The following is a 24,437-nucleotide window of genomic DNA, read 5'->3' as shown; positions in this document are numbered from 1 at the left end:
CCAGGAAGGAACTTGGTGTAACCAGGGGCACTGCCGGCCTCAGCTGAGGGGCTTTGGAGGCCGGGGTAGTATCTGGACAGCTGCTCACGTGTGCAGCAATTTTGCTGTGGAAGGAGGCCGGGCAAAGCCAGGTCACCTGGGGGGAGAAGCTCTCGGGGGTGCAGGAGGCCTGCAGGCAGCATGTGACAAGGATGAAGGAAGAGCCTTATGTGTGAGAACCACCCCCAAGGCCTAGCAATCCCTTCTTCACTTAAAAAAACATTTTAAACACCATTTCTTAGACATGTTTTCATACAACTATATATGTGATTTCAGTACTATCATCAAAAATGAAATGGAGTTTCTCCTAGTAAGATGGTTTCTCACATCCTCCCTTTCTAAACCCTTTCTGTGTCAGCTCTGAAGCCCAGGCTTCCTGGCATCTGTGCTGAGCTCCCGGGGGGCTGGCTTTCTCCATCCTGGGTGGACCCTGCAGATGTGAGGGGTGACGAACCCGGCCAAACAGGGGAAAGGGCGGCAGGCACATCTGCCGTCTGGAATCCAAAGCCTATGCGTGCGCCTCTCCACCAGAGGGCAAGGCCGTGGGCCACTCGGGGCCTCAAATCCTCCTCTAACAGTGAGGCTGGCTGTGGTCCTCAGAAGGGCAGTGGATAAGGGGAGGATAGCAAGTCAGCTTGTGCCAAGAAAAGGTCTGGAAACTGTACTGATGGGAACAGTTGAGATAGGCAGCCAGGAGGCCACTGACTGGCCGGGGACCAGCACAGTGTCAAGAACGTGGTGGAGAAATCAGGGGAAGCCCGGGCTAGAGCCCAGAGAGCAGGAGACCCCAGGGAGGAGGAGTACACAGGCCCCCCAGGACTCAAGCCACAGGTGAGCTTCTAGTACTAAAGCAGGCAAAGCATTTGTTGGGAAAGTAAAATAGTGCAGCTGCTGTGAAAAACAATGTGATGGCTCCTCAAAAAATGAAACAAAGAATTACCATATAATTTAACAATTCCACTTGTGAGTGTGCACCCAAAAGGACGGAGAGCAGAGACTCGAAGAGATATTTATACAGCCATGTTCACAGCAGCATTACTCACAATAGCAGAAGGTGGAAGCAACCCAGATGTCCATCAGTAGATGAATGTGGTCTATGGAATGTCATTCGGCCTTGAGAAGGAAGGAGGTTCTGACCCCTGCAGCAACGTGGACGAACCTGGAGGACATTATGCTGAGTGAACTAAGCCAGTCACAGAACGACAGATACCTTGGGACTCCACTTCTGTGAGGCACCTGGAGTCATCAAATCCATAGAGACAGAAAGTAGGATGGCCTGGCCAGGGGCCTGGGGGAGGGATAGGGAGTGAGTGAGTGATGGGGGCAGAGGTTCAGTGGGTTAAGATGATCACGTTCTGGAGATGCACGGTGGTGACGGCTGCATAACACGGTGAATGTGTTTAATGGCGCTGAACTGTACGCTTAAAAACGGTTGAGATGGTACATTTTATGTTACATATATTTGCAGACACACACACAAAGAGTGGGCAGTTGGAAAGATGCCTGTGAGGACTGACCAGGGCAGGTGCTATTTAAGAAGAGGTGGCGAAGGCTACGTCCAGGGAGCTCCCGCTGTTTTTTTTTTTTTTTGGCTGTGCTATGTGGCCTGCAGGATCTTAGTTCCCCAACCAAGGATCGAATCCATGCCCCCTGCAGTGGAAGCACGGAGTCTTAACCACTGGACTGCCAGGGAAGTCCCCAGGGAGCTCCCATTCTTGTCTGTGTTGCGGTCCTAGTGCTGTGGACAGAGCAGGGTTCTGAGAGCATCATTGTCAGGTGGATCCTGTTTTGAGGAGTGTTGAAAAGGCAAGCAGATGTATCTTAGTGTCCAAGGTATCTCATCTCTGCATTTTTAATCGTGGGCAAGTGTTCTTTTAATGAAATGTTTCTACTCTGCACCAAAATGAATATATTGTTAATGTAGAATTACTAAAATCTCAAATTCTAGTGTGTGGGCAGTGGTCCTGGACATGGTGTCTGAGTAGGTGATGGCTGGGCGTGCCCCGGCCCACGGAATGCTCACTCACATGGTAAAGACTAGTCCAGATTGTCCCAACACGTGCTGATACGTAAGGCTGTCCTCTCCCCGGGGCCAGAGTTTGCCATAGAGCCTCATACAGACTCAGGTGGATCGTGGTAGCAAGGCTAGGCTTTAACACTGTGGGTTTTTGGTCACCCATTGTACTATCTTATCTTAGGGTTTGATGACTAGAAACCGTTCTTTACAAAGAGGTTGTGACGTTGACCCTTGACAAGGAGGGGAGCCTGCGGAGCCTTCCTCAAGTCCAGGCACGAGGCCGGCTCCCAACGCCCCACCTCTGATGGGCCTTGTGGCCGCCTTACAGACCCACATGAGTACAGCCGTCTGTCCTTGTGTCATTGCAGCAGCCAGCTGACCTGGAGGGACGTCCAGCACCTGCTGGTGAAGACGTCCAGGCCGGCCCACCTCAAAGCCAACGACTGGAAGGTGAACGGTGCTGGTCATAAAGGTGCGGCCAAGACTCCGGGGCTGGGTGGGTCCTGACCTCCTGGAGCCTGTATGGCGGGGACATGAATTTCTCAAAAAGAACCCCCAAATAACATTAAGTATGTGTCACAAGAATGAAAGGTAGAAATCCAGGAGTTTAATAAGGTCACTCAAGTTCTGGGCTTGCTAAGCCTCCCGACTTCTGCCACGTCAGGGGCCACCTGTACCAGTATGGACTTCATGGTTCTCTTTAAATGGGCTTGCCTATTTTTTTTTTTTTTTTTACACAGAGAAGTATATTTTAAAAGGAAGCTCTGTTACATCTAGTTAATCATGGGTTTGATGTGTAGTTACGTTTTTTCTAATGCACATTAAAACAAATCCATAATTATTAAGATACATGATGTTTGCTTATGTGCCACCTAAGGACAACTTGCATTCTCAGCCCTGGGTAGCTCTACAATTTTGAAACTATCCCTCAGTTTCCTGACCTGTACAAGGAGGACATTGAGATAGTTATATAAGTTACTTTCTAACTATAAAACTTCTGTCAGCAAGCCCTTGTGTTTTAAAAGGGCTCTGTCCCCATCATAGCCTGGGACAGACCCAGGTACCATGAAATCAACCCACAGTCCAGGCTTGTGACCCAGATATTTGGAGCCTCTTGAGCAGGTTATTATAGGACTGTGCCACTGGCTTTGTTTGTCTTGCTTCTTACCAGAGATACTTGAAAAAGATTTACATTCAGCCATGGTATGTTAGGGAGGACGTTTTTTCCTTTTCTTTAGCTCAGGTCCCGCTATTTCGACACCAAGCCTGATACTACTCTGAAAAATACAGGTCAAGCATTGTTACCCTAAGTTCCGAGGGACATTCCTTTTAATAAGGAGGCCATTGATTAGGCCTGATGCATCCTTGTGTTGCAGGAATGTCTGTGGTAGTGGCGTGCTGCAACAAGAGCTGACCTACATTGCGATTTTGGCCTAATTAAATAGGAAAAGAGATTGTATCTAGTTCTTGACCTTGCCTCTTAAATTCAACTCTGAAACTCTCCTGCGTTGGCCAAATTAAACACCAGCTTGGGCCAGCCTGTGTGCTGGGTGATGCTGCTCTCCCTGAATGCCCTAGAAATTCAGCAGGGAGAGCAAATGGCAGAAGAGATGAGCAGAGCCTTGTTTTATTGTGCTTATTGCACGTCGTGGTTGCGTGAACTAAGGTGTCGCATGTTTTGCTTTTCATGTCCGGCTCAAAATTCGGGGAGCACAGATGCCAGGAAGTCCCTTTTTTTTTTTTTTTTTTTTTTTTTTTTTGCGGTAGGCGGGCCTCTCACTGCTATGGCCTCTCCCGCTGCGGAGCACAGGCTCCGGACGCGCAGGCTCAGCGGCCATGGCTCACGGGCCCAGCCACTCCGCGGCATGTGGAATCCTCCCGGACCGGGGCACGAACCCATGTCCCCTGCATCGGCAGGCGGACTCCCAACCACTGCACCACCAGGGAAGCCCAGGAAGTCCCTTTAATATAAAGAAACTCGCCCTCATCTTACAAAAAGAAAGTACTAGGCCCTCTCAACACTTCCTTTATTTTGCACCAAAATGGGACGTATTTTCTGCCCCTCGCTCCTGACCTGAAAGAGTTGGGAGAGTAAAGCAGCTGGGAGTGTCCTCAGAAGGACGGGTGCTGTGGCCCGGGGCTCTCAGGCGCTGGCAGGGGCCCTGCAGCCCTGGAGGGACACAGGTGGCCTGTCCCCGGACGGTGGTGGCAGTGGGGAGCTGGGTCTGAAGGCCCTGTCTTTTCAGTTAGCCACCTCTATGGATTTGGCTTGGTAGACGCGGACGCCCTCGTCATGGAGGCCAAGAAGTGGACTGCGGTGCCCCTGCAGCACAGCTGTGTCGCTGTCACAGACAAGAGGCCCAGGTGAGCTCGGTTCTTCCGGTGTGTCCTTTGGACTCTGCTGGAAAGTATTTCGGGGATGGGGGAGATAGGTGTTCACACACGCATTCCTGTGCACATCGGTGAGGACATGCGTGTGTGGGTGCGTGCAGTGCGTCTGTAAACATGTCTGCATTTTTTCTTGTGGATTGTGAAGCAGGGAAAGGAATCGATTCTTAATCCAGTACTGTTTTGAGGCCTTTTGCTGTCATTGTAGTTTCCCCTTTTGTCAATTGCTCCATTCTGAGGCGTCCATCCCTCAGCCTGAACCCCAGCCTAGGATTGGAACTTCTTAGCCGTAATATTTAGCAGAGCCACCCAGACCTGGGAGCTGCCCTGCTGGCTGGGGGCGATGGGCAGCAGCGCCAAGCGGCCTCCTAGAGGCTGGAGCCATAGCTCTGGCAGCTCCACCGGCCCCGAGAGTCCGCAGTGAGACCCCATTGGTCCTGGACCAGGGTGGCAGCCCCGGCTTCTTCTCTGTGGCAGGAGAGGGTTTAGTATCCAGAGTGCACAGCAGCACGGTGTCGCTTTTATCTGGACTCAGATAAGCTTAAGGTGTAAACACTGGGATTTTTTTTTAACATCTTTATTGGAGTATAATTGCTTTACAATGTTGTGTTAGTTTCTGCTGTAGAGCAAAGTGAATCAGCTATATGTATACATATATCCCCCTATCCCCTCCCTCTTGCGTCTCCCTCCCACCCTCCCTATCCCACCCCTCTAGGTGGTTACAAAGCACCGAGCTGATCTCCCTGTGCTATGCAGCTGCTTCCCACTAGCTATCTATTTTACATTTGGTAGTGTATATATGTCCATGCCACTCTCTCACTTCGTCCCAGCTTACCCTTCCCCCACCCTGTGTCCTCAAGTCCATTCTCTTTTTTTTTTTTTTTGCGGTACGCGGGCCTCTCACTGTTGTGGCCTCTCCCGTTATGGGGCACAGGCTCCGGACGCGCAGGCTCAGTGGCCATGGCTCACGGGCCCAGCCGCTCCACGGCATGTGGGATCTTCCCGGACCGGGGCACGAACCCACGTTCCCTGCATCGGCAGGCGGACTCTCAACCACTGTGCCACCAGGGAAGCCCTCAAGTCCATTCTCTATGTCTGTGTCTTTATTCCTGTCCTGCCCCTAGGTTCATCAGAACCCTTTTTTTTTGGGCGGTGGGGGGGATCCATATATATGTGTTAGCATATAGTATTTGTTTTTCTCTTTCTAAGTTACTTCACTTTGTATGACAGACTTTAGGTCCATCCACCTCACTACAGATAATTCGATTTCATTTCTTTTTATGGCTGAGTAATATTCCATTGTATATATGTGCCATGTCTTCTTTATCCGTTCATCTGTCAATGGACACTTAGGCTGTTTCCATGTCCTGGCTACTGTAAATAGTGCTACAGTGAACATTTTGGTACATGAGTCTTTCTGAATTATGGTTTTCTCAGGGTATATGCCCAGTAGTGGGATTTCTGGGACATGGTAGTTTTAAAAAAAATCTGTACGGAATTCCCTGGCAGTCCAGTGGTTAGGACTCCCCGCTTCCACTGCAGGGGGCACAAGTTCAGTCCCTGGTTGGGGAATTAACATCCCGCATGCTGCGTCGCATGGCCAAAAAAATCAACTGTAAAGTAAATAAAATAGCAAGAATCCTATTCCGTTAGGAGAGGAGATCAGATTACTCTCCTGAATTCTGCTGTTGCCGCTGTCCATTGTATCCTTTTCAGAATGGTGTTACTCTAGGCTTTAAAATCGATGAAGAATGGAATGCATTTCTTTCTCTTTATAACTGTTTATTACCTTTGGAAAATGTGTGTTTGAAAAGAAAAAGAAATGATGGGGTGATTAAAAGGGATTCTTGCTTTATCAACAAAGATAGATCATTCTCTTTGAGCTCACCCCTTTCTTAAAGGCATCTACCTCTTATAGTATGCCCTTCTGCTATAAAATGTTGAGAAAAGTGTTTCTTGCTGATGCCTTGCATACAGTAGAAATTCAGAAAGTATTTTTTGGATGAATAGCCACAGAAGGATCTTTTGAAAAAATTGCATTTCCCTCCTGCTGCTAATTGTGAAGACTGACTGCCGGGTTATCCCTCCAAGGCCTGAGGAGCTGGTAGGCCAGCAGGCGAGTCTCAGCCTTGACATTTGAAAGCGTCGTTTTCTCTGGGGAGCCTTAGACTGTCAAACTCAGGAGAAAGTGGAAGGTTTTCTGAGATTAAGAGGCCTTTTGCATTCTTTTGCTTGGTTATTTGGAAGACCCCTGGCACACAGGCACTCAAGCTCCAGGTTAGGTGGTGCTGGACTCGGGGGCTGGGTCCCACCCGCGAGGCTGCCCTCTGCCCTGCCGCGTCCAGGCTGCAGCCCTTCCTTTCCACTGGCCTCCCCGTTGGGGCAGCTCCTGAATGAAGCATTCTTCTGCTGCCAGAAATAGTTTTAAGATGGGAGAGTGGTGCCTAGGTGGCGAAGGGTTGTTTTTATTTTTATTTTATTTTGTTTTTTATGTGCTGGTACACGAAGTCTAGACAGCATGGGTTGAGGGGCGCAGCCATACTACACAGTGTGACATTGTTCCTGTCCTTTGAGGCAAGGTCCCCGCAAATTCCAGCAGACGGGAAGAATCGCACTGCTGTTTCTAAGGGAAAATCATCTTTACGTTTAGCAGTTTCAGACTCTCTGGAATATTCAGCCAATCTGCTGTCCCAAACCTCAACTGCACATTCAGTTGTTCCCAAGGACATAAGGGCCGAGAGAGAGACAGACAGCCAGGTGCTCCCACGTGGAAGGGAGATACGTGCTTAGCCCTGATAGCCTCATCTCCCGGCAGAGCTGCAGCCTGCCTGCCAGGGTCGCTTGAGCCAGAGCTGCTGAGCACCCCCAGTGCTTATGGCTGGTTTCCTTCATCAGGGTTCTTGTGTAGCTTTGCCTAAGCTGCTGGGACCGTTTAGCTTAAAGATGAAAAGGAAGTCTTCCCGCACGCCTGCTTCTCCCTCTGCCTCTCCCTGCTCCCTCTCTGCAGATGTTTCTTGATCTGGGGGTCCCCGAAGACGGCTGTCCACTGTCTTGGCCTCTTTCTGGTTTTCCTTCTCATTGTGGAATCTTAGGATGCCGTGAATGTCCCAGACCTGGCTTCAGTGCTTCCTGTGGAGAAGAGCACAGAGAGAGGGAGGGAGGAAGGGGGGAGGGGGCCTCTTTGGCCGCCCTTTGCGGACCCATGTACCCATGGGACACGTTTCCCTGTCTTCCCTCCTGAATATAAGGACCAGGCCACCCTACTGTGACCTTCAGAGAACAGTGTTCCTTGCTATTAAGTGCAGGCGTCCTGGCAAGGACTGTGGCCACACCTGCCAGTTCTGCGGTGACGTCTGAGCCAGGGGGCCTGGGTGTCCATGGTCACGTGCAGGGCAGGAATGAAGAGCACTGACATCCTTCTTAACAACTTTGAGCCTCAGTTTCTTCTTCTGTGACGTGGGGATGTAAAACAGCTCCCAAACCTCACACCCTGGTTGAGGGTTTTGAATGAGTGAATATACGGGGAGTGCTCAGAACAATGCCTGGCTCACAGTGAGGGCCTGATAATTGCCGTCCATCACATTCACCCACGTATTTACAAGCAGCGTTGTTATACAAGGACATCACATGCAGTCTGGTTTCATGAAATGCCAGAACAGTAAACAGCATGTGGTTAGTGCACAGTTAATTCTTGAACATCTAGAAATAGGTGGTCTGCTCTGTAGATAAACCTAAATATTCAGAGCTTTTAGTTTTGACGTATATTTTGTGTGGTGGGTGAGTTCTTTAATAAAAGACAAGCCGCACTAAACCACGGGCTGTCAGGATGGTAATCTTCCAAACCTGCTGAAGCTGAAGACGAGTACGTAAGTCCTCTTTGCTTTGGAGGACTCTGGCTGTCTTTCCAGCGCGAAGTTAGGAGACATGGATGTCATAGACCGTGTCGCTGTAGCCTGGGTTTTTAAAGATGCGAGGGAAGTGCCGGCTAGAAAATCCTGCGAGTCAAATAAGATACTTAAAAGCTGGGCCTCGTTTTCATTCACGGGAATTATACTAAGCTTGATTTTCTTCTTCACTTTTTCAGAAAGGCTATAAAAGTGTTCACTTTATCCTCCTCTATCCGACACCCACAGACTTCCAAATAATTCTGCACAGGCAGATGGCACTGGTCATGATCCTCTTTACCCTCCTGGAATTGACAAAAGTTCTGAGGAGATTCAAAACCATCTGTGCCCAAGACCAGGCAAGAACGTCTTCCACGTGTGTTTGAATGTCACAGCAGAGAGTCGGGCTCAGCGCACATTTTCACGGGTGTCATCTGTAAGGCCCGTAACAAGCCGTTCTCTATCGCAGACGTGCCCGGCGAGTTCAAGGGATTTCCCCTCCTGCTGCACCGACACGCAGCACTCGCTGAAAGCTGCATAGGCTGTGCTTTCCCCGTGGGTGCCTGAGAGGTGGGTCAGACACCACGGCCTGTTCCGGGGTGGGGTCGGTGACAGGCTGTGAAGAGATGGCCCAGGGAGATCTGGCAGCGCCTCGGAGTCGGGGGGCCTGGCCCCTCTCGTTCCTCGCCGCGCCCACCCCTGCAGGCCCCTCTCTCCTGGCGGCTCCCTGACCACCTCCACGACCCCAGGGACTTCTTACTGTGTCTCAGGCGAGACGGGCTAAATCCCCCACCCCCAGTGCCTAGATGTACAGCATTCAGAGTAGGGGTGTCCGCGTGGCCTTCCTGCAGAAGTGAGCGAGTACAGCTTCCCCCGACGGGTCTGTGATGGCAGCCCCCAGCCCCCGCCCATCACAGCCTCTCTCCTGCTGTGCTGCGGGCCTTTCTGCTCCTCTTGGCCTGAGCCTGACTCTAGGGTGCGGCGTGGTGCCGGACAGAGCAGGCCAGCTGAGGGACGCCAGCAGGGCCCGAGTGGTCCCCCAGGGCACAGCGGGTGCCACGCTCATGTCTGAGCACAGGCTGGGTCCCGGGCAGGATCTGCAGAGAGGGTGGCCCTGTGACTCCTCGGGTCATGGCCGTGGGGACCGGCTCCCTGAACAGGATGTACCCCAGGGGAGGACAGCCCCGTTAGGGCCGAGGGGCAGGCGAGGGTAGAGGGGTGTCAGTGCTCTTCGTTGTGACCACGGGCACCCAGGCCCCTGGCTCAGAACCCACACGACCTCACGCAGAACTGGCAGGTGTGGCCACAGTCCTCACCAGGACGCCTGCATTTAATGCCAATGAACACCGTTTTCTGAAGCTCACACTAAGGTGGCCTGGTCCTTCTACTCAGGAGGGAAGACAGGGAAACGTGTCCCTCTGGGCAGGAGCGCATCCCAGGAGCTCAGGCAGGATGGAACCACGTCCCCCAGGACACGTTCCCTCCATCCCTCTGCATCCCGGCTACGGGGCACGCTGGCACTGAGACGGGAAGGCACCTTGGCCTTGGCTACCTGCAGGCTCCTGCAGTCTCAGTCAGCTGCCACCACCCAAGGGGCCGGGCCCTGGTGTCAGTCGTGCAGCAGGTCAGCTGGGCTGGCCCGGAGCACCTGTGTGGCTGGACCCATGCCGGCCCGACTCCAGGGCTCTGCAGGGGGGCTGTGGCACACAACTGGGGCTCACGGCTCTTCAGGCAGCTAGAAGCCCCTCTTTCCTGCTCTGTACTGTGCAGGTTCCCTGCCCTCCCAGCCCCTCTCCAGGGCATCTGATCCATGCCCGCCGGCTACTGTATGAGGCCGCTGCTCCTGGCTTCCTCCATCATGGCATCCTACATGGGCCTGGGTGCCTTGAGGAAACTCAAGGGGTGCTCTGCAGTCCTGCGCTGGGGATGACCGTACCCAGGCCCTTGACCTTTGTTCTGTCTCCTCATATCCCTTTAGTTAACTGTTTGTTTTCCTGCAGCCCTTGTCCTCCTTAGCTTTTTTTTTTTAAGACTTTTTGATGTGGACCATTTTTAAAAAATAGTTATTGAGCTTGTTGCAATATTGCTTCTGTCTTATGTTTTGGTTTTTTGGCCACAAGGCATCTTAACTCCCTGACCAGGGATCAAACCTGCACCCCTTGCGTTGGAAGGTGAAATCTTAATCACTGGACCACCAGGGAAGTCCCCTTATCTTATTTTTTGATGCAAACCTGTTTCCCCAGGCTTCCCTGGTGGAGCAGTGGTTAAGAATCCACCTGCCAATGCAGGGAACACAGGTTTGAGCCCTGGTCCACGAAGATCCCACGTGCCACGGAGCAGCTAAGCCCGTGCGCCACAACTACTGAGCCTGCGCGCCACAACTACTGAAGCCCACACGCCTAGAGCCTGTGCCCTGCAACAAGATTAGCCACCTCAATGATAAGTCCACGCACCGCAACAAAATGTAGCCCCTGCTCGCCACAACTAGAGAAAGCCCACGCACAACAACGAAGACCCAACGCAGCCAAAAATAAATAAATAATTAACCAAAAAAAGAAAAAACCTGTTTCCCCCACATTGTGAGCGCTCCCTACTTCTAAGACAAGCAGTTGAAGCTGAATGATACCATGATTCTCATTGTTCACAGTAGTTGTGTTCTATGATGTCACTACAAATGCTGACTTCATGAATGCAGCACCGTCTTCCTGGGAGCCTCTGGTCACGACACTTTTGTCAACCGGTCAATACAGAAACTTGTTTTATATGTGTTTCTGTCTAGAGACACTTTAAAATGTATAGTTGACTTATTTGACAATGAGCCATGGTCGGCGGCACTGTAACTCAGGCCTGGATGATGCCTGAACCAACACATGGATTTTCTCCACAAGGCACATCAGTGCCTTCCTGTGCTTAGGATGCTAGCCAGCACTGCAGCACTGTGCTTGGGGCCATTTTAAACAGTGAAACCACCAACAGAAAGCACAAAAATGTGAAAAACGTGGCACTCGGTAGACCAGAAGAAGGACATTTGTTTATAGTATGAGCTTGTTTGACCTCAGCTGGGAACACACACACTGGGCAGTTCACATATTCTGCCTCTCTCTCTGCAAATGACCACAAACGCACCACAAGTATTGATTTGAAGTTATAAATAAATTTTAGTGAGTAGGTGAATTTGCAAATATGGACTCATGATAATGAGGATTGACTGTAATTTCCTTGTCTCCCCCCACCCCCATCAGATTGAACCTTAGAATTGGAAGGAATGTTTAAAGTCAGCTGATTTAGCCCCTTCATTTCACATAGAAGAGAAACATGTGCCATAAATTTAAACACTGTGTTTAAAACACCTTATAGCAATTAATCATGGGCAGCCCTGTCCGAATTAATATACTGGATTAGCCTCTTTTTTTTTTTTTCAGCTCAATTTTATTTGCAGCCTAAATGATCGTCTGTGGTTTGATAATCAAAAGTAATTTCATCTAAGGAAAATCCTAAATGTGGACTAACCTGAGTAAGAAAGTCACAGAATCGCTGCCTCAGACTCTCATGACCCTCTGTCCCAAAACGGTCATCCTGGAACATAGACCCAGGAAGTGACTCAGAACCTCCTTGCTGTCCCCATACAGATGGCCCCAGGCCCTCCCACAGGCCATGTTGCCTTCCTAAGTCTAATAAGTCTGTGCCCATTAACCCCTCTCCATCCAATCATGACCCTTTAGAAGGTCGGTGCAGGGATTTCCTGGTTGACCTTCTGGTTGACCTTCATGGATGACCCTCCGTTGTCATGGTCCTCGGCTCTGCAGCAGCCTCTTCTCCCCCAGACAGATGCCTAATACCACAGGGGGAAGGACACTGCTGCTTTCTGGTTCTGCTGGGTCTCCAGCTCCACGTGACCTCAGGACTGTCAGGGGAGGAACTGAGCACTGCCCGCTTGGCCCCAGCCCTGCGCGTGGAAAGGTGGCGTCACCCTGGGGATGCTCAGGGCCAAGGCACAGGTCTGGCCTTGCAGCTGAGCTGGGAGAGGTCTTCAAGGTGGGAGTGAGGAATACAGGCAGACCTTGGAGATATTGTTGGTTCAGTACCAGACCACTGCAATAAAACGAGTCACATGAATTTTTTGGTTTCCCAGTGCATATAAAAGTTATGTTTCCAATGTGCCGTACTCTGTTAAGTGTGCAACAGCATTATGTTTAAAAAGACAGTGTACATACCTTAATAGAAAATACTTGATCGCCAAAAAAGGCTCACCATGATCTGAGCCTTCAGTGAGTCATAATCTTTTTGCGATAGTAACATCAAAGATCACTCATCACAGACCACCAGAACTTTTAACAATAATACTGAAGTGTTTGAAGTATTGTGTGAATTACCAAAACGTGACAGTAAGTGAGCGGATGCTTTTGGAAAAGTGTCGCCGACAGACTTGCTTGTCACAGGGTTGCTGTAGACCTTCAATTTGTACAGAACGCAATTAAGCCAAGTGCAGTGAAAGGAGGTCTGCGTGTGCTGACCTGTAGTGGCTTCCCAGCTTGAGCAGAAAGACGCGGGGAGGGAGAGAGCTTCTGCCCATGGCCCACCTTCTCCTGCTTTTCCCAGCCACTTGATTTACTAGAAAACATTTCTGCCTCTGGCTCTGAATGTCACTGATGCCATAAGAGTCTAAGCATTGTGAGCGCCTTGAATTTAGTAAACTGCGAACTTGTTTCTATGCATTTTCAAGCAATTAGATGGTATTATGTACTAGAGAATACTGGAGGGAGGTACCAGGAAGTTACTATGAAGCCTGTGGGCTGGTCGCCCTCCCCCCTCAGAAGGGAGCTGCTGAGGGCCCTTAGGATGAAGGAACATCTGGAAGGTCCATAATTAAGTCTGACGTGTGGCTCAGCAGGAGGTGCCACGTCTCTGTCCCCAGAGCCCTCTTCTAAGGAGGGCAGCCCCCAGAGCTTGAATATCACTGGGTCTGGAGGGAGGTCTTATAGGACCTTTTACTGCTCGGTTCCCCTAGGTCCTGGGAAGATGGCTTTGTGCAGAGACAACAATTTCGGAGTTTAGTAGCAGAGGAACATTTTCGGTTATCTTGGGAGCTTTAAGATCTCTCTAAATCACTTTTGGTGATTAAAGTACAACTTATCTGTGTTTGTGTTTCTGTGCATTGTTTAACCTAAACCCTGCAACTTCTGTGCGTCAGACTGGCCAACCTTTGTGACCTCAGGGGCCTGGCAGCTGGGGTCCCTGAGCCAGAGTAAAAACAGCAGATTGCAAGAGACTTTGACAGTCTTGTTGAGGATGTCACATGCCCTGAACTGCGCTTTCCTCTAGATGTCCACACCAGGGCTGGGCCCAGGGAGGCGGCCGTGAGGGGGGTCGGGCCGCCCTCTTTTTTCTCCTGCTCGTATTCTCTGAATGCCTGAACCTCATCCCTAAGATTAAGGTTTCCTGGCTGGGATCCCATGTCTGTTTCTAGAGCAGGGTGATTGCTCCACATCCTAATTGGCAAATGGTTGGGAGTGGGGGTAGATACAGAATTTAAAACTTCATTATGACTTTTTTTTTTTTTTTTTTGCGGTACGGGGGCCTCTCACTGCTGTGGCCTCTCCCGCTGCGGAGCACAGGCTCCGGACGCGCAGGCTCAGCGGCCATGGCTCACGGGCCCAGCCGCTCTGCGGCATGTGGGATCTTCCCGGACCGGGGCACGAACCCGTGTCCCCTGCATCGGCAGGCAGACTCTCAATCACTGCACCACCAGGGAAGCCCCATTATGACTTTTGTTTCTGTTTCACCCCCATCTTGCTCTTCAGCCCAGGAGAGCATGGGGTTGTTTAGTGGGTCTTCACACGGAGGGGTCCCCTCCCCCCAGCACCCACGCTGCCTTCTTAGTGCAAGAGGGCCGGGAATAGTTTACCTGGAGATACATGAGTGCCCGGTGGGGCTGGAACTCTCCAGAGCTTTCTTTTCTGCTCTGAGTCTCCCGCAGCGGGGGGCCCACTGACCTGTAAACACAGACAGTGAAACTTGGGAGAAGGCAGTGGAAGAAATCAGCATCTCTAAATCAATTTAGGATGTATGCAAATCATGTTTTCAAATATTTAGAGAGTCTCTGAGGGAATTACATCACTGTTTATAAGTGTTTTGATTGTTTTTTATGACTCGGGCCCAGTCGAACCAAGCGACGTAATTCCTGGATAGTGAGCCCACGCTGCCCCAGAGGGAAGTCGGGCATAATGGGAAAAGCGCTCCCCATAATAAACAGAGCGCTAGCCAAGCGGCGGGGAATTATTCCTGTGCTGCTGGGCGGAGGGTGGCCTTTGTTCAGTTTACAGACCATTAGGGTGAGCCGCGGTGGTGCAGACTCAGAGGGTGGCCTGGCTGGGGCTCTGCAGCAGCGTCGTGTGCAGGCTTGTCTGCTCCATCTGGGGAGCATGTGAGAAAATCCTGGTGGAACTGAGTCCTGAATGACTGGGGCTTGGTGCCTGTCCTCAGATTCCACCCCAGATGATAAAGCTCCCCTGAGTTTGTACAGAGAACTGTCATCCATTCCCTTCACGGGGCGGGGGAGGAAGGGGCCCCCAGCCTTCAAGCAGACGGTCCTGAGCAGACCATCTCCTGTCCAGTCACTGTGGCCTCGACCAGTGCATTCAGCACAAGAGGCCAGGTCTGGCCCTGGGTCCCTTGTCTGTCTCCTCTTTCCTAGTATCTTGAACACGAGTGTGGGTCCACACAAGCTGGGCATCTCTGGGGACTCAGAGCCTCAAACCCCAGCTCTGCCTCTCAGTAGCTCTGTGACCTTGGGCACGGTCCTCGATCTCTCTCTGGATCAAAAGGGTCGGTCCTCGTGAATTCTCACAGCGGGGGCTGGTGTCCGGCACGCAGGCAACTCAGGAAATGTTTGCTGTTGTTATCATTCAGCATCACGACTTCTATCTTCAAGGCCAGTCTTTGAGACAGAAGTGCTGGGGTTTTAAAGCCTTGCAGACCCCAGGCGTTGAGGAGATGAGCTGGCCAAAGGGTTAGAGCACCGAGGGGCCGGATCCATGGGTACGTTAGCTGAGTCTGCACAAGAAGACATTCTTTAAATGTCTCTGAGCAAAAAAAAAAAAAATGTCTCTAAGCAAACTCCAGAATGATAAACCTCTTCTGGGCAGGTGATGTAACCCCGACAGGCACTTCTGAGTGTGAGACCAAGGGGCTGCGGCCGGGAGGCCTGGATCCGTCCCCCTCGTGTGCGACTGAGGGCTTCAGGTGCCAAGTACTAAGCCCCTCCCTCCTCCACCAGGAGCATCCCCGTGGTGCAGACGCTGAGGACCAGTGCCCTGACCACCGCCTGTGCCGACCACTCGGACCAGCGTGTGAGCTACCTGGAGCACGTGGTGGCCCGCATCACCATCTCCCACCCACGCCGAGGAGACCTGCAGATCCACTTGATTTCTCCCTCAGGGACCAAGTCTCAGCTTTTGGCGAAGAGGTAAATCTAGGCTGGCCTGGGGGGCCGGGGCAGGAGCCGGGCTCACCTCAAGGTCACATGGCCCTGTAAGGCACCTGGCACATTGGGGGTCTAGCTGTTTCTGCCTCTTGAAGACACTCACACGTAGACCCAACAGACCTGAAAAAATAGCCTTCTGCAACCTGCCCTTCAAAGCTGCCCTGGGAAACTCTCCGTTTCAGGCAGTAAGTAGTGACAAAGGTTTGTGGTGGTTTCATTGCTTAGTGGAGAAATGCATGGAATTCTGGCTATGACTTCATTGCTGAGGTCACTGGAGATCATTTTTATCGTATTCATTCTGCATTTTAAGTGAGAACGTGTGTCAGAGGAGCACTGTTGTGTGTCCTGGGGTAGAGCCTGCACGGGCAGGAGGCTCTGAGGGAGACAGACGCATAGGTGTTGGGAGGCCTCTCTCTGCGGAGGTCTTGCCCATGCACTAGGATGGTCCCTGTGGAGCAGATGCTCTGAGAGGGAGGCTCTGGACTCTTGGAGCCCGGTGCATAGTTTGTGGTGCCCGGTTTGTGCAAGGCTGTGGAGTCCTTTCTTCGACAGACTTCGAGACAAGAAGAAGCGCTTTGCTGCGTTTATGTGACTTGCGGGTCATCGGAGTGAAGGGGTATCGGGAGCTCGGGGGAGGCTAGAGGGTCCTGGGCCTCCTTTTCCGGCTCCTTCCAGCTACGAGGCAGAGGGAGAAAAAAGGTTTCACGGGCAAATCAGCATTTCCCGCTTCTCTTGAAAAACGGAACTGGCAGTCGTGCCCAGTACCCCTCAGGATGCACCCTGAGACTGCCCTGCCTGCTGGACCGCAGCCCCCGCTGCCTGCGTGCTGCACCTGGGCCCCCTGGCCTCATTTGGGTCCGTTGCCCAGGACTGCAGCCCTTTCTTGGGGCTGCAGGATTCAGAAATGGGGGTGAGTGACAGCCTCCAGACAGGACCAGGCAGGAGAGGGGCCCTTTTTCTTGATGCCCCTCTGTCCCCAGCTGCTCTGCATGACACAGAGAGAGGCAGTCGGCCTCCATCAGAGAGAGGGGAGTATGCTGTGTCCTCCTGGGCACCGCCCCCCCCGCCTCCCCAGCAGCCCGGTCTCTCTGTGGCAGGAGACTGTGGGCCCAGCCCTGGGCTTGTCCTCAGTGCGCTGGACACACCCGGGGACCAGACCCTGGCTTCATCAGCTCCCAGGGCTTGGGCACCAAGCTTGGCCCCTGCTGGGTTCCCCCCTCACAGCACAAGAGTGACAGGTGGCATCTCCCCTCTGAAGGTGGGCCCAGGCCACCCTCTGCACGTGGGATGCCACGTTGGGCACGAGTATTTTGAGGGTGCCGGCTGGCAAGCTACAGCTTTGTGCTGTTTTGCAACCAGAGTTGTTATTATTAATCAGAACTTTTAGAGATTGCCTTTAAAAGTCCAAATTTCTAGTGTTTCTTGAAAAATTGGAAGCTGTCCAATACTGGGCTCACGTTCCAGGGCAAATACTCACTAGAGCACCGCAGGGCCCTGTCCTTGCACCAGCACTGAGGCCAGGTGTGGGCCGCTCGTGCCCAGGCTCTCATGAGGTCACCTCGCTGGATCCCCGTTTGCTCCAGACCAGATGCCTAGAGGCATCCAAGTTGACAACCCTTGAATCTGAGGCAGGAGCTGGGTGCAGACTCCAAATGGTGGCCTGCATTGACCTTGAGCACGAGGAGGCTTGGGGTGGGGGCCGCAGTGACCAGGAAGGGCTGGCGTGGGCTGTGGAGCCCAGAGGCCTGAGCTCACAACCTGCTCCTTCACCTCCCAGCGGGGCATCTGGGAGCTGGCCACCACTCCTCAACTCTGGAAACGTCCTGTGACCCCTCCCTCACAGTTAAGAGTATTATAAGAACTAGATGTGATGATACAGGTGGAAATGCTGGCATGGTCCCTGGCTCAGGGGCTGGCTGTGCTCCCATCCTGCTTACACCTGCCTAGCCGTCAGCAGAAACCTTCCAGCACCCGGCTCTGTGTTATCCCTTCCTAACTTCCATTCCTCTGCTCAGGCCCAGGGTTGGAGCCCCTGGGATGAGAGAGCGGGCACTGCTGAGCTCACCTGGTTCACAGCTGCCCGCTCCCCGGGTCACGCTGAGCCAGCACCATCAAGCATGCTCAACCCGTCCAGAGCCACCGGGCCGTCATCTGAGTCTTGGGAATTTGGTTTTTTCCAAGGCAGTTTGTGTGATTATACCAAGAATTTGTGTTTTAGGACCCAGTCGCTTCTCGGCCTTTTGGCTAAGATCAAGTGTGGGATCGATTACCTTCTACTTTATTTCACATCTTGCTAAATTCAGAAGCTTTTTTCGGGTTTCCAGGTGTTTTTTGCTCCGAGTAAGCTGACATCTTAAGTACCTCAGCCCTTGAAAGAGCTTGTCTTTGTTCCGTCCCCAGTGCCCTAGATTCAGTCTGGCATCGTGTGTGAAGATCAGCCTTGACCCTTGTGGTTTCTTAGAAGAAAGTAGAGATTTTCCCCTCCCCGCACTGTTCTCCACGCAAAGCACATTTCCTTGATGAACATTTTTGTACAATGGCTGTTTGGAGAACCCCCAATTGAGAATTGAATCTGACATCACACAAAACATATATCTGAATTTCTGATGAACAGTAAAGAGCCTCTACATTAAAAAATTGTTATTCCAAAATAGAGATAGAAAATTAGGCTGTGAAGGAAGAGTCCAGAATTGTTCCTTCTACAGAGACTGAGGGGCCCTGGGTGCTGGAGAGGGAGGGTGTCCATGAGTTGCTCCCTGTTTCGACCTGAACCAAGCGTGAGAAAATGGACCGGGGCTGAAGGTCCAACAGGAAGGACCTTCTTCCAGTCTGGAAGGACCGAGGGGGCTCTTGCACCTGCAGGGGACACGGGCCATAGGAGGAGCGCCCAGGGGTGCCTCCTGCCCGCAGTGGAAAACCACCAGGCCTGTTGTGTTCTCTCCCCCAAATGCAGCTGTGGAAACCTGCTAAGCCCTGGAGATTAAGGGACAACATCTTTCCCACAAGTTTGAGTAGTTGTTCATTTTTTCTTGCTTGTATCTTCTGGAGAAGAACCACAAGAGCTGGCTCTCAGACAAATGTGAAAGATTCCTTCGTTCCATAAACCAGCATTTTAGAAAGGCCTCCTTTGTGATGACCTTGCGGCTTTGGGGGAAGGATGGTGTGGCCCAGCCTCCATCCAGGACCTGGGGGTCACAGGCTCTGTAGGATGCCTCCTGGGGTGGAACATGGGGGCATTCGTTGGTGATGGAGAGAACCCAGGACAGGAGTCAAAATGCCCTTGAGGGCATTCCATCTCAGCCAGTCACTGGAGGGGGGACCTGCAGTAGATGCCTACTCCCGGGGCCTCTGGTCTGTGAATTGGGGTTGGGGGAGGAGCCCACCGCTGACCCAGCCGCTGCCCTATGCTGGCGCCACCTGTGCAGCCTGACTGCCTTCCTTTCAGAGTGTTTGGAGACCCGGTGAGGTCACGGAGGTGAAGGTGCCATGCAGGGCTGTGCTGCACAGCCAGGGCCTGAAGGCATCAGCGTCTCCTGCACCTTCACGCCAGCCACGGGCCAGGCCCCTTCTGCCCTGGGAGGCACGTCAGCCAGCTGTGCAGTCACCTGGGCATAATTCCCAGGCAGGAGAGCCCTCGGTGGGCTGGTCACCCCGGCCACCATCCCTCTGGGGACCCTGTGTCCTGACCCCACGTTTCCGATTGCAGGTTGCTGGATCATTCCAACGAAGGCTTTACAAACTGGGAGTTCATGACCGTGCACTGCTGGGGAGAGAAGGCCGAGGGGGAATGGACCCTGGAAATCCAGGACATGCCATCCCAGGTCCGCAACCCAGAGAAACAAGGTCAGTGGGTCTTGGGAAAGTCCCATGAACTTTTGTATTTCGATCCTTTTGTTAACTCTAGACTTTTATTCAACTACAGTACCTGGATCATTCTTTGCTGTTTTTTTTTCTTGGAGGTAAAATTTACATAATATAAATGTCACTGCTTAAATTGTTGTTAAGTGTACAATTCCATGGCTTTCAGTGCCTTCACAGTGTTGTGCAGCTGTCACCACGATCTAATTCCAGAACTTTGGCATCACGCCAGAGGGAAATCCCAGTACCCATTACACAGTCGGCCCCATTCCCCCACCCCTCCCAGCCCTTAGCAACTCCTCAACCTATTTTCTGTTTCTGGATTTGCCTCTTCTGGACGTTTCATATAAATGGAATGATACAACGTATGACCTTTTGTGACTGGCCTCTTTCATTTAGCTTGATGTTTTCAAGGTTCGTCCGTACTATAGCAGGTGTCAGTGCTTCTTTCCTTTATGTGACTAAACACTCTCCCACATTTTGTTTAGTCATTCATCAGTTGGTGGACAGCTGGGTTGTTTCTACTTAATAGCTATTATGAACACCCGTGCACACGTTTCTGTGTGGACATGTGTTTTCAGTTCTTTTGGCTGTATACCTAGGAGTGTAATTGCTAGGTCATATGGTAACTGTGTTTAACTTTTTGAGGAACTGCCGAACTGTTTCACAGTGGCCAGACCATTTTACATTTCTGTCAGCAAGATGTGAGGATTTTAATTTCTCTACCAGCACTTTTTTAAAATTATAACCATCCTACTGGATGAGAAGTGGTATCTCATTGTGGTTTTGATTTTCATTTCCCTTATGATTAGTGATGTTGACCATCTTTTCATGTGCTTCTTGGCCATTTTATATGTTCTTTGGAGACATGTCTATTCAAGTCTTTTGCCCACTTTTAAATTAGATTGTTTGTCTTTTATTATTGAGTTATAATCATACAACAAGAGTTGAGTAAGAGTTCTTTAAATATTCTGGATACTAGACCCTTATCGGTTAATATGATTTGCAAACTTTTTCTTCCATTATGTGGGTTTTTCTTTCACTTTATCGATAGTGCCCTTTGGTGCACAAAAGTTTTGTTTTTTTGTGTTTTTTGCGGTATGCGGGCCTCTCACTGTTGTGGCCTCTCCCGTAGCAGAGCACAGGCTCTGGACGCACAGGCTCAGCGGCCATGGCTCACGGGGCCCAGCCACTTCGCGGCATGTGGGATCCTCCCGGACTGGCGCACGAACCCACGTCCCCTGCATCGGCAGGCGGACTCTCAACCACTGCACCACCAGGGAAGCCCTGTTTTGTTTTTTTTTTAATTAATTAATTTATTTATTTTTGGCTGCATTGGGTCTTCGTTGGTGCGCACAGGTTTTCTCTTGTTGCAGAGAGTGGGGGCTACTTTTTGTTTTGGTGTGTGGGCTTCTCATTGCAGTGGCTTCTTTTGTTGCGGAGCATAAGCTCTAGGCACTCCAGCATCCGTAGTTGTGGCACATGGGCTTAGTTGCTCCGCAGTATGGGGGATCTTCCCGGACCAGGGCTCGAACCCGTGTCCCCTGCATTGGCAGGTGGATTCCTAACCTCTGCACCACCAGGGAAGTCCCGAAACCTATGTTTTCTTCTAAGAGTTTTATAGTTTTAGCTCTATACGTTTAGGACTTGGATCCATTTTTAATTAGTTTTTGTATGTAGTGTGAGGTAAGAGTCCAAATTCATTCATTTGCACGTGGCTGTCCAGTTGTCCCAGCACCATTTGTTGCAAAGACTGTTCTTTCCCCAGTGAATGGTTTTGACACCTTGTCTAAAATCAATTGGCCATAAATGTATAAGCTTGTTTCTGGACTCCCAACTCTATTCCACTGGTCCATAGGTCTCTCCCTATGTCAGTAACACACTGTTTTGATTACTGAAGGTTTGTAGTAAGTTTTTTCATTTGTTTGTGTTTTTCTGCGGTATGTGGGCCTCTCACTGCTCCCATTGCGGAGCACAGGCTCCGGACGCACAGGCTCAGCGGCCATCGCTCACGGGCCCAGCCGCTCCGCGGCATGTGGGATCTTCCCGGACCAGGGCACGAACCCGTGTCCCCTGCATCGGCAGGTGGACTCTCAACCACTGCGCCACCAGGGAAGCCCTGTAGTAAGTTTTGAAATCAGGGATATGTGGGTCCTCTGACTTTTTCTTTTTCAAAATTGGTTTGGCTAATCAGGGTTCCTTGCAATTCCATATGAATTATAGGATCAGCTTGTTAATTTCTGGAAAAAGGGTAGTTGGAATTTTGATAGAGATTTTGCTGAATCTGTGGGTCAACTTGGAGAGTATCGCTGTCTTAACATCATGAAGTTTTCCCATCCGTGGACACAGATGTCTTTCCATTTATTTAGGGCTTCTTTCAGCAGTATTTTGTAGTTTTCAGTCTACTTCCTTGGTTATATTTGTTCCTAAGTAGTTTATTCTTTTTGATGCTATTGTAGATGGAAGGGTTTTTTCAGTGTTTTCAGATTGTTTACTTCTCTGGTAATTTCTGCTCCCTTTCATAACTCTTAGCTAATAATCGTCTGTTGAACCCATCTTTATTAAATGCCTGCTACTGGCTAGGCATTGATCTAGGTGACAGGGTACATACGCCAGGAAGGAAAAGCAGGTAACTGTGATGTCTTGTCCTGTAGTCACCACCGAGGTGCTGAGCTCTACCGAAGTCCCTCTGTCGGGTTCCTGGTGGAGTGCAGGGACTGTGCTCCAGTCTGGCTTGTCTGTGGAACAGTTTTACCCAAGGTTTGTTTTCTCTGATCAGCTGTTCCCTGTGGCCTTCTCTGCAGACATGCTCTTCTTTTTGATGACCCTAAACCCTTCCTCTGCCCTGGTTCTTTTCTGATTCTCTGTAAAACAGTTTCACGGATTTTTTTTTTTTTAATCAGGGAGAAGAGAGGAGCATTGACTTGCTTTATGCAAAAAAATTGACTTTAAGTGATCAAGTCATCTCCGAGGTCCCCCTACCCGCCCCCCAAATCACTTTCTTTCTGCCTTTAAAATAATAACTATTATGCAATACATTAGTGGAACAAATTCTGAAAATACAAAAACTTAACATTTTAAATCACTTGAAATTGACGTCTTTTAAAACTAGACGCTCCTCAATTAGTCCTTTAAAAGCCCCGGAGTGCATCGGCCCTATTAAAGGTCCAGGGTCGGCTTGTCAGGCCGGCTGCATCCCCTGCGCCACGGGCAGAGGCAGAGTCCCCGCGCCAGCCGGCACCACCCCAGCCACTCGTGCAGGGGAGCAGTGAAGGCCGTGCATCCACACACCACAGCCGGCTTGACTGTTGGAAGCGCGGGATGAACCTGGTGGGTGTTCATGTTTCTCAGCACTTAGTAAGTCAGGGCTCCTCTCTGGACCTCAGCATCCTCGGCTGGGACGTGGAGCTGAGCTGGATGCTCTCCTGACTGTGGCCTGTGTGGTACGTCCACATCCTGGAAGGGGCCTTGCTGGCCTGGATGCTCCTCTGCGCTCTCTGGCCTGTCCGGACCCCACTCCTCTTCCAGACCCAGCTCCAGACAGCCTACTGTGGGGCTGGGTGGGCACAGAGCAGGCAGGCGCCTAGGAGACCCCGGTCCTCCTCGTCTAGCGCTCCCACTGGGGTTTTGTCGACACGCAGGTGGTGATGCAGTGTGCCCGGTGGTGCCCGAGACGCGGCAAGGCCAGATTGCGCCGAGCTTTGTGGACTGTCGTCAGGACTGATGGTGGTGGGACGCCCCGGAGGGATTCTGAGCAGAGGAGGGGCATGGTCTGAACCACCATGTGGACAGGGTCACTCTGACAGCTGGATCGGAGTGACTGAGTGTGGCTGGAGTGGGGAGAGGGCAGAGGCGGGGGGGGGCAGTTAGAAGGCCATTGCAGTGTGAGGTGAAGGTGACCCTGACTGGGGCGGGGGAGTAGCAGTGGAGGTGTTGAAAGCAGCTGGTTCCTAAAGTAGAGTCAAGAGGACGTGCTGACACATCAGATGCGGGTGCCGAGAGGAGAGGGGTCCCTGAGGACTCCGGAGGTTTGTCCTGTGCGTCGGGAGAAGGAGTGCAATTTCCTAGATCTGGGACATCGCGGGGGAGTGGGTGCTGGGGGGAGGGTCAGGAGCTCAGTTTGAGGGCGCCTGTGACGTATCCAGTAGAGAAGTGGACCTGGCGGCCGGGTGCACACATTTCAGTGCCTTGGGCAAATGGCGGGTCTTGAAAGCCACGCATGTGGACGGGCTCCCCCAGGGGTGAGTGGGGTGACCCTCTGCCTGCAGGATGTGGGCACCGGAAGGGAACCTGTTTCCGTAACGATTCCACACGGGTGCACATGCCGAGCTGGGGGCTGCTTCGGTGCAGTGCAGAAGTGCGTGCCGTGCACCTCCCCACCACCCCATCCTGCCCATCCACTCCCCGCCTCTGGCCTGCACCGCATGTGCTGGCTCTGCCCTTGTCCTGCTGACATTTGCTCTCTGGAGTCTGGTCCTCCGACGGCTGCTGTGTCCCCAGTGCCTCCTGCTGCATGGCTGGTGATGGACACAGAAGATGTTTGGTGAACGAACGAGGACAGGTGTGATCAGCCCGTGACCGATGCTCTGCCTGCTGCAGAGGACACGGCCTTAGTGGAGGAGGGGGCAACCCCGAATTAAGTCCTGAGACAGGCCGTCTCCCTCCCTGAGTGTGGGTGGCATCTGGGCCTGGGCCGGTTGAGACCGGTGCAGAATACACACCCCCTGGTACCTTCTAGCTCTGACCTTCTGTGACCTGCTGGACTCGG

The 24,437-nt window shown here is 51.7% G+C and overlaps 1 protein-coding gene across 6 annotated transcripts in view; it reads left to right on the top strand.

Annotated features, from left to right (window-relative positions):
• PCSK6 (proprotein convertase subtilisin/kexin type 6) overlaps positions 1 to 24,437 on the top strand; it is a 190,256-nt gene that overhangs the window by 118,028 nt on the left and 47,791 nt on the right. For 5 of the 6 annotated variants that reach the window (XM_060293713.1, XM_060293712.1, XM_030878382.2 and 2 more), the window contains exons 10-13: positions 2,425 to 2,528; positions 4,303 to 4,420; positions 15,605 to 15,793; positions 19,518 to 19,654. In XM_060293713.1, coding sequence (XP_060149696.1) covers positions 2,425 to 2,528; positions 4,303 to 4,420; positions 15,605 to 15,793; positions 19,518 to 19,654 — 548 coding nt within the window. The remainder of the gene's footprint in view (positions 1 to 2,424; positions 2,529 to 4,302; positions 4,421 to 15,604; positions 15,794 to 19,517; positions 19,655 to 24,437) is intronic. The other variant, XM_060293711.1, reaches the window with a different exon arrangement.

Source organism: Globicephala melas, chromosome 2 (genome assembly GCF_963455315.2).
Source record: "Globicephala melas chromosome 2, mGloMel1.2, whole genome shotgun sequence".
NCBI classification, from domain to species: domain Eukaryota; kingdom Metazoa; phylum Chordata; class Mammalia; order Artiodactyla; family Delphinidae; genus Globicephala; species Globicephala melas.
The sequence above is the reverse complement of the archived record's forward strand: the minus strand, read 5'-3'. Positions and strand labels throughout refer to the sequence as shown.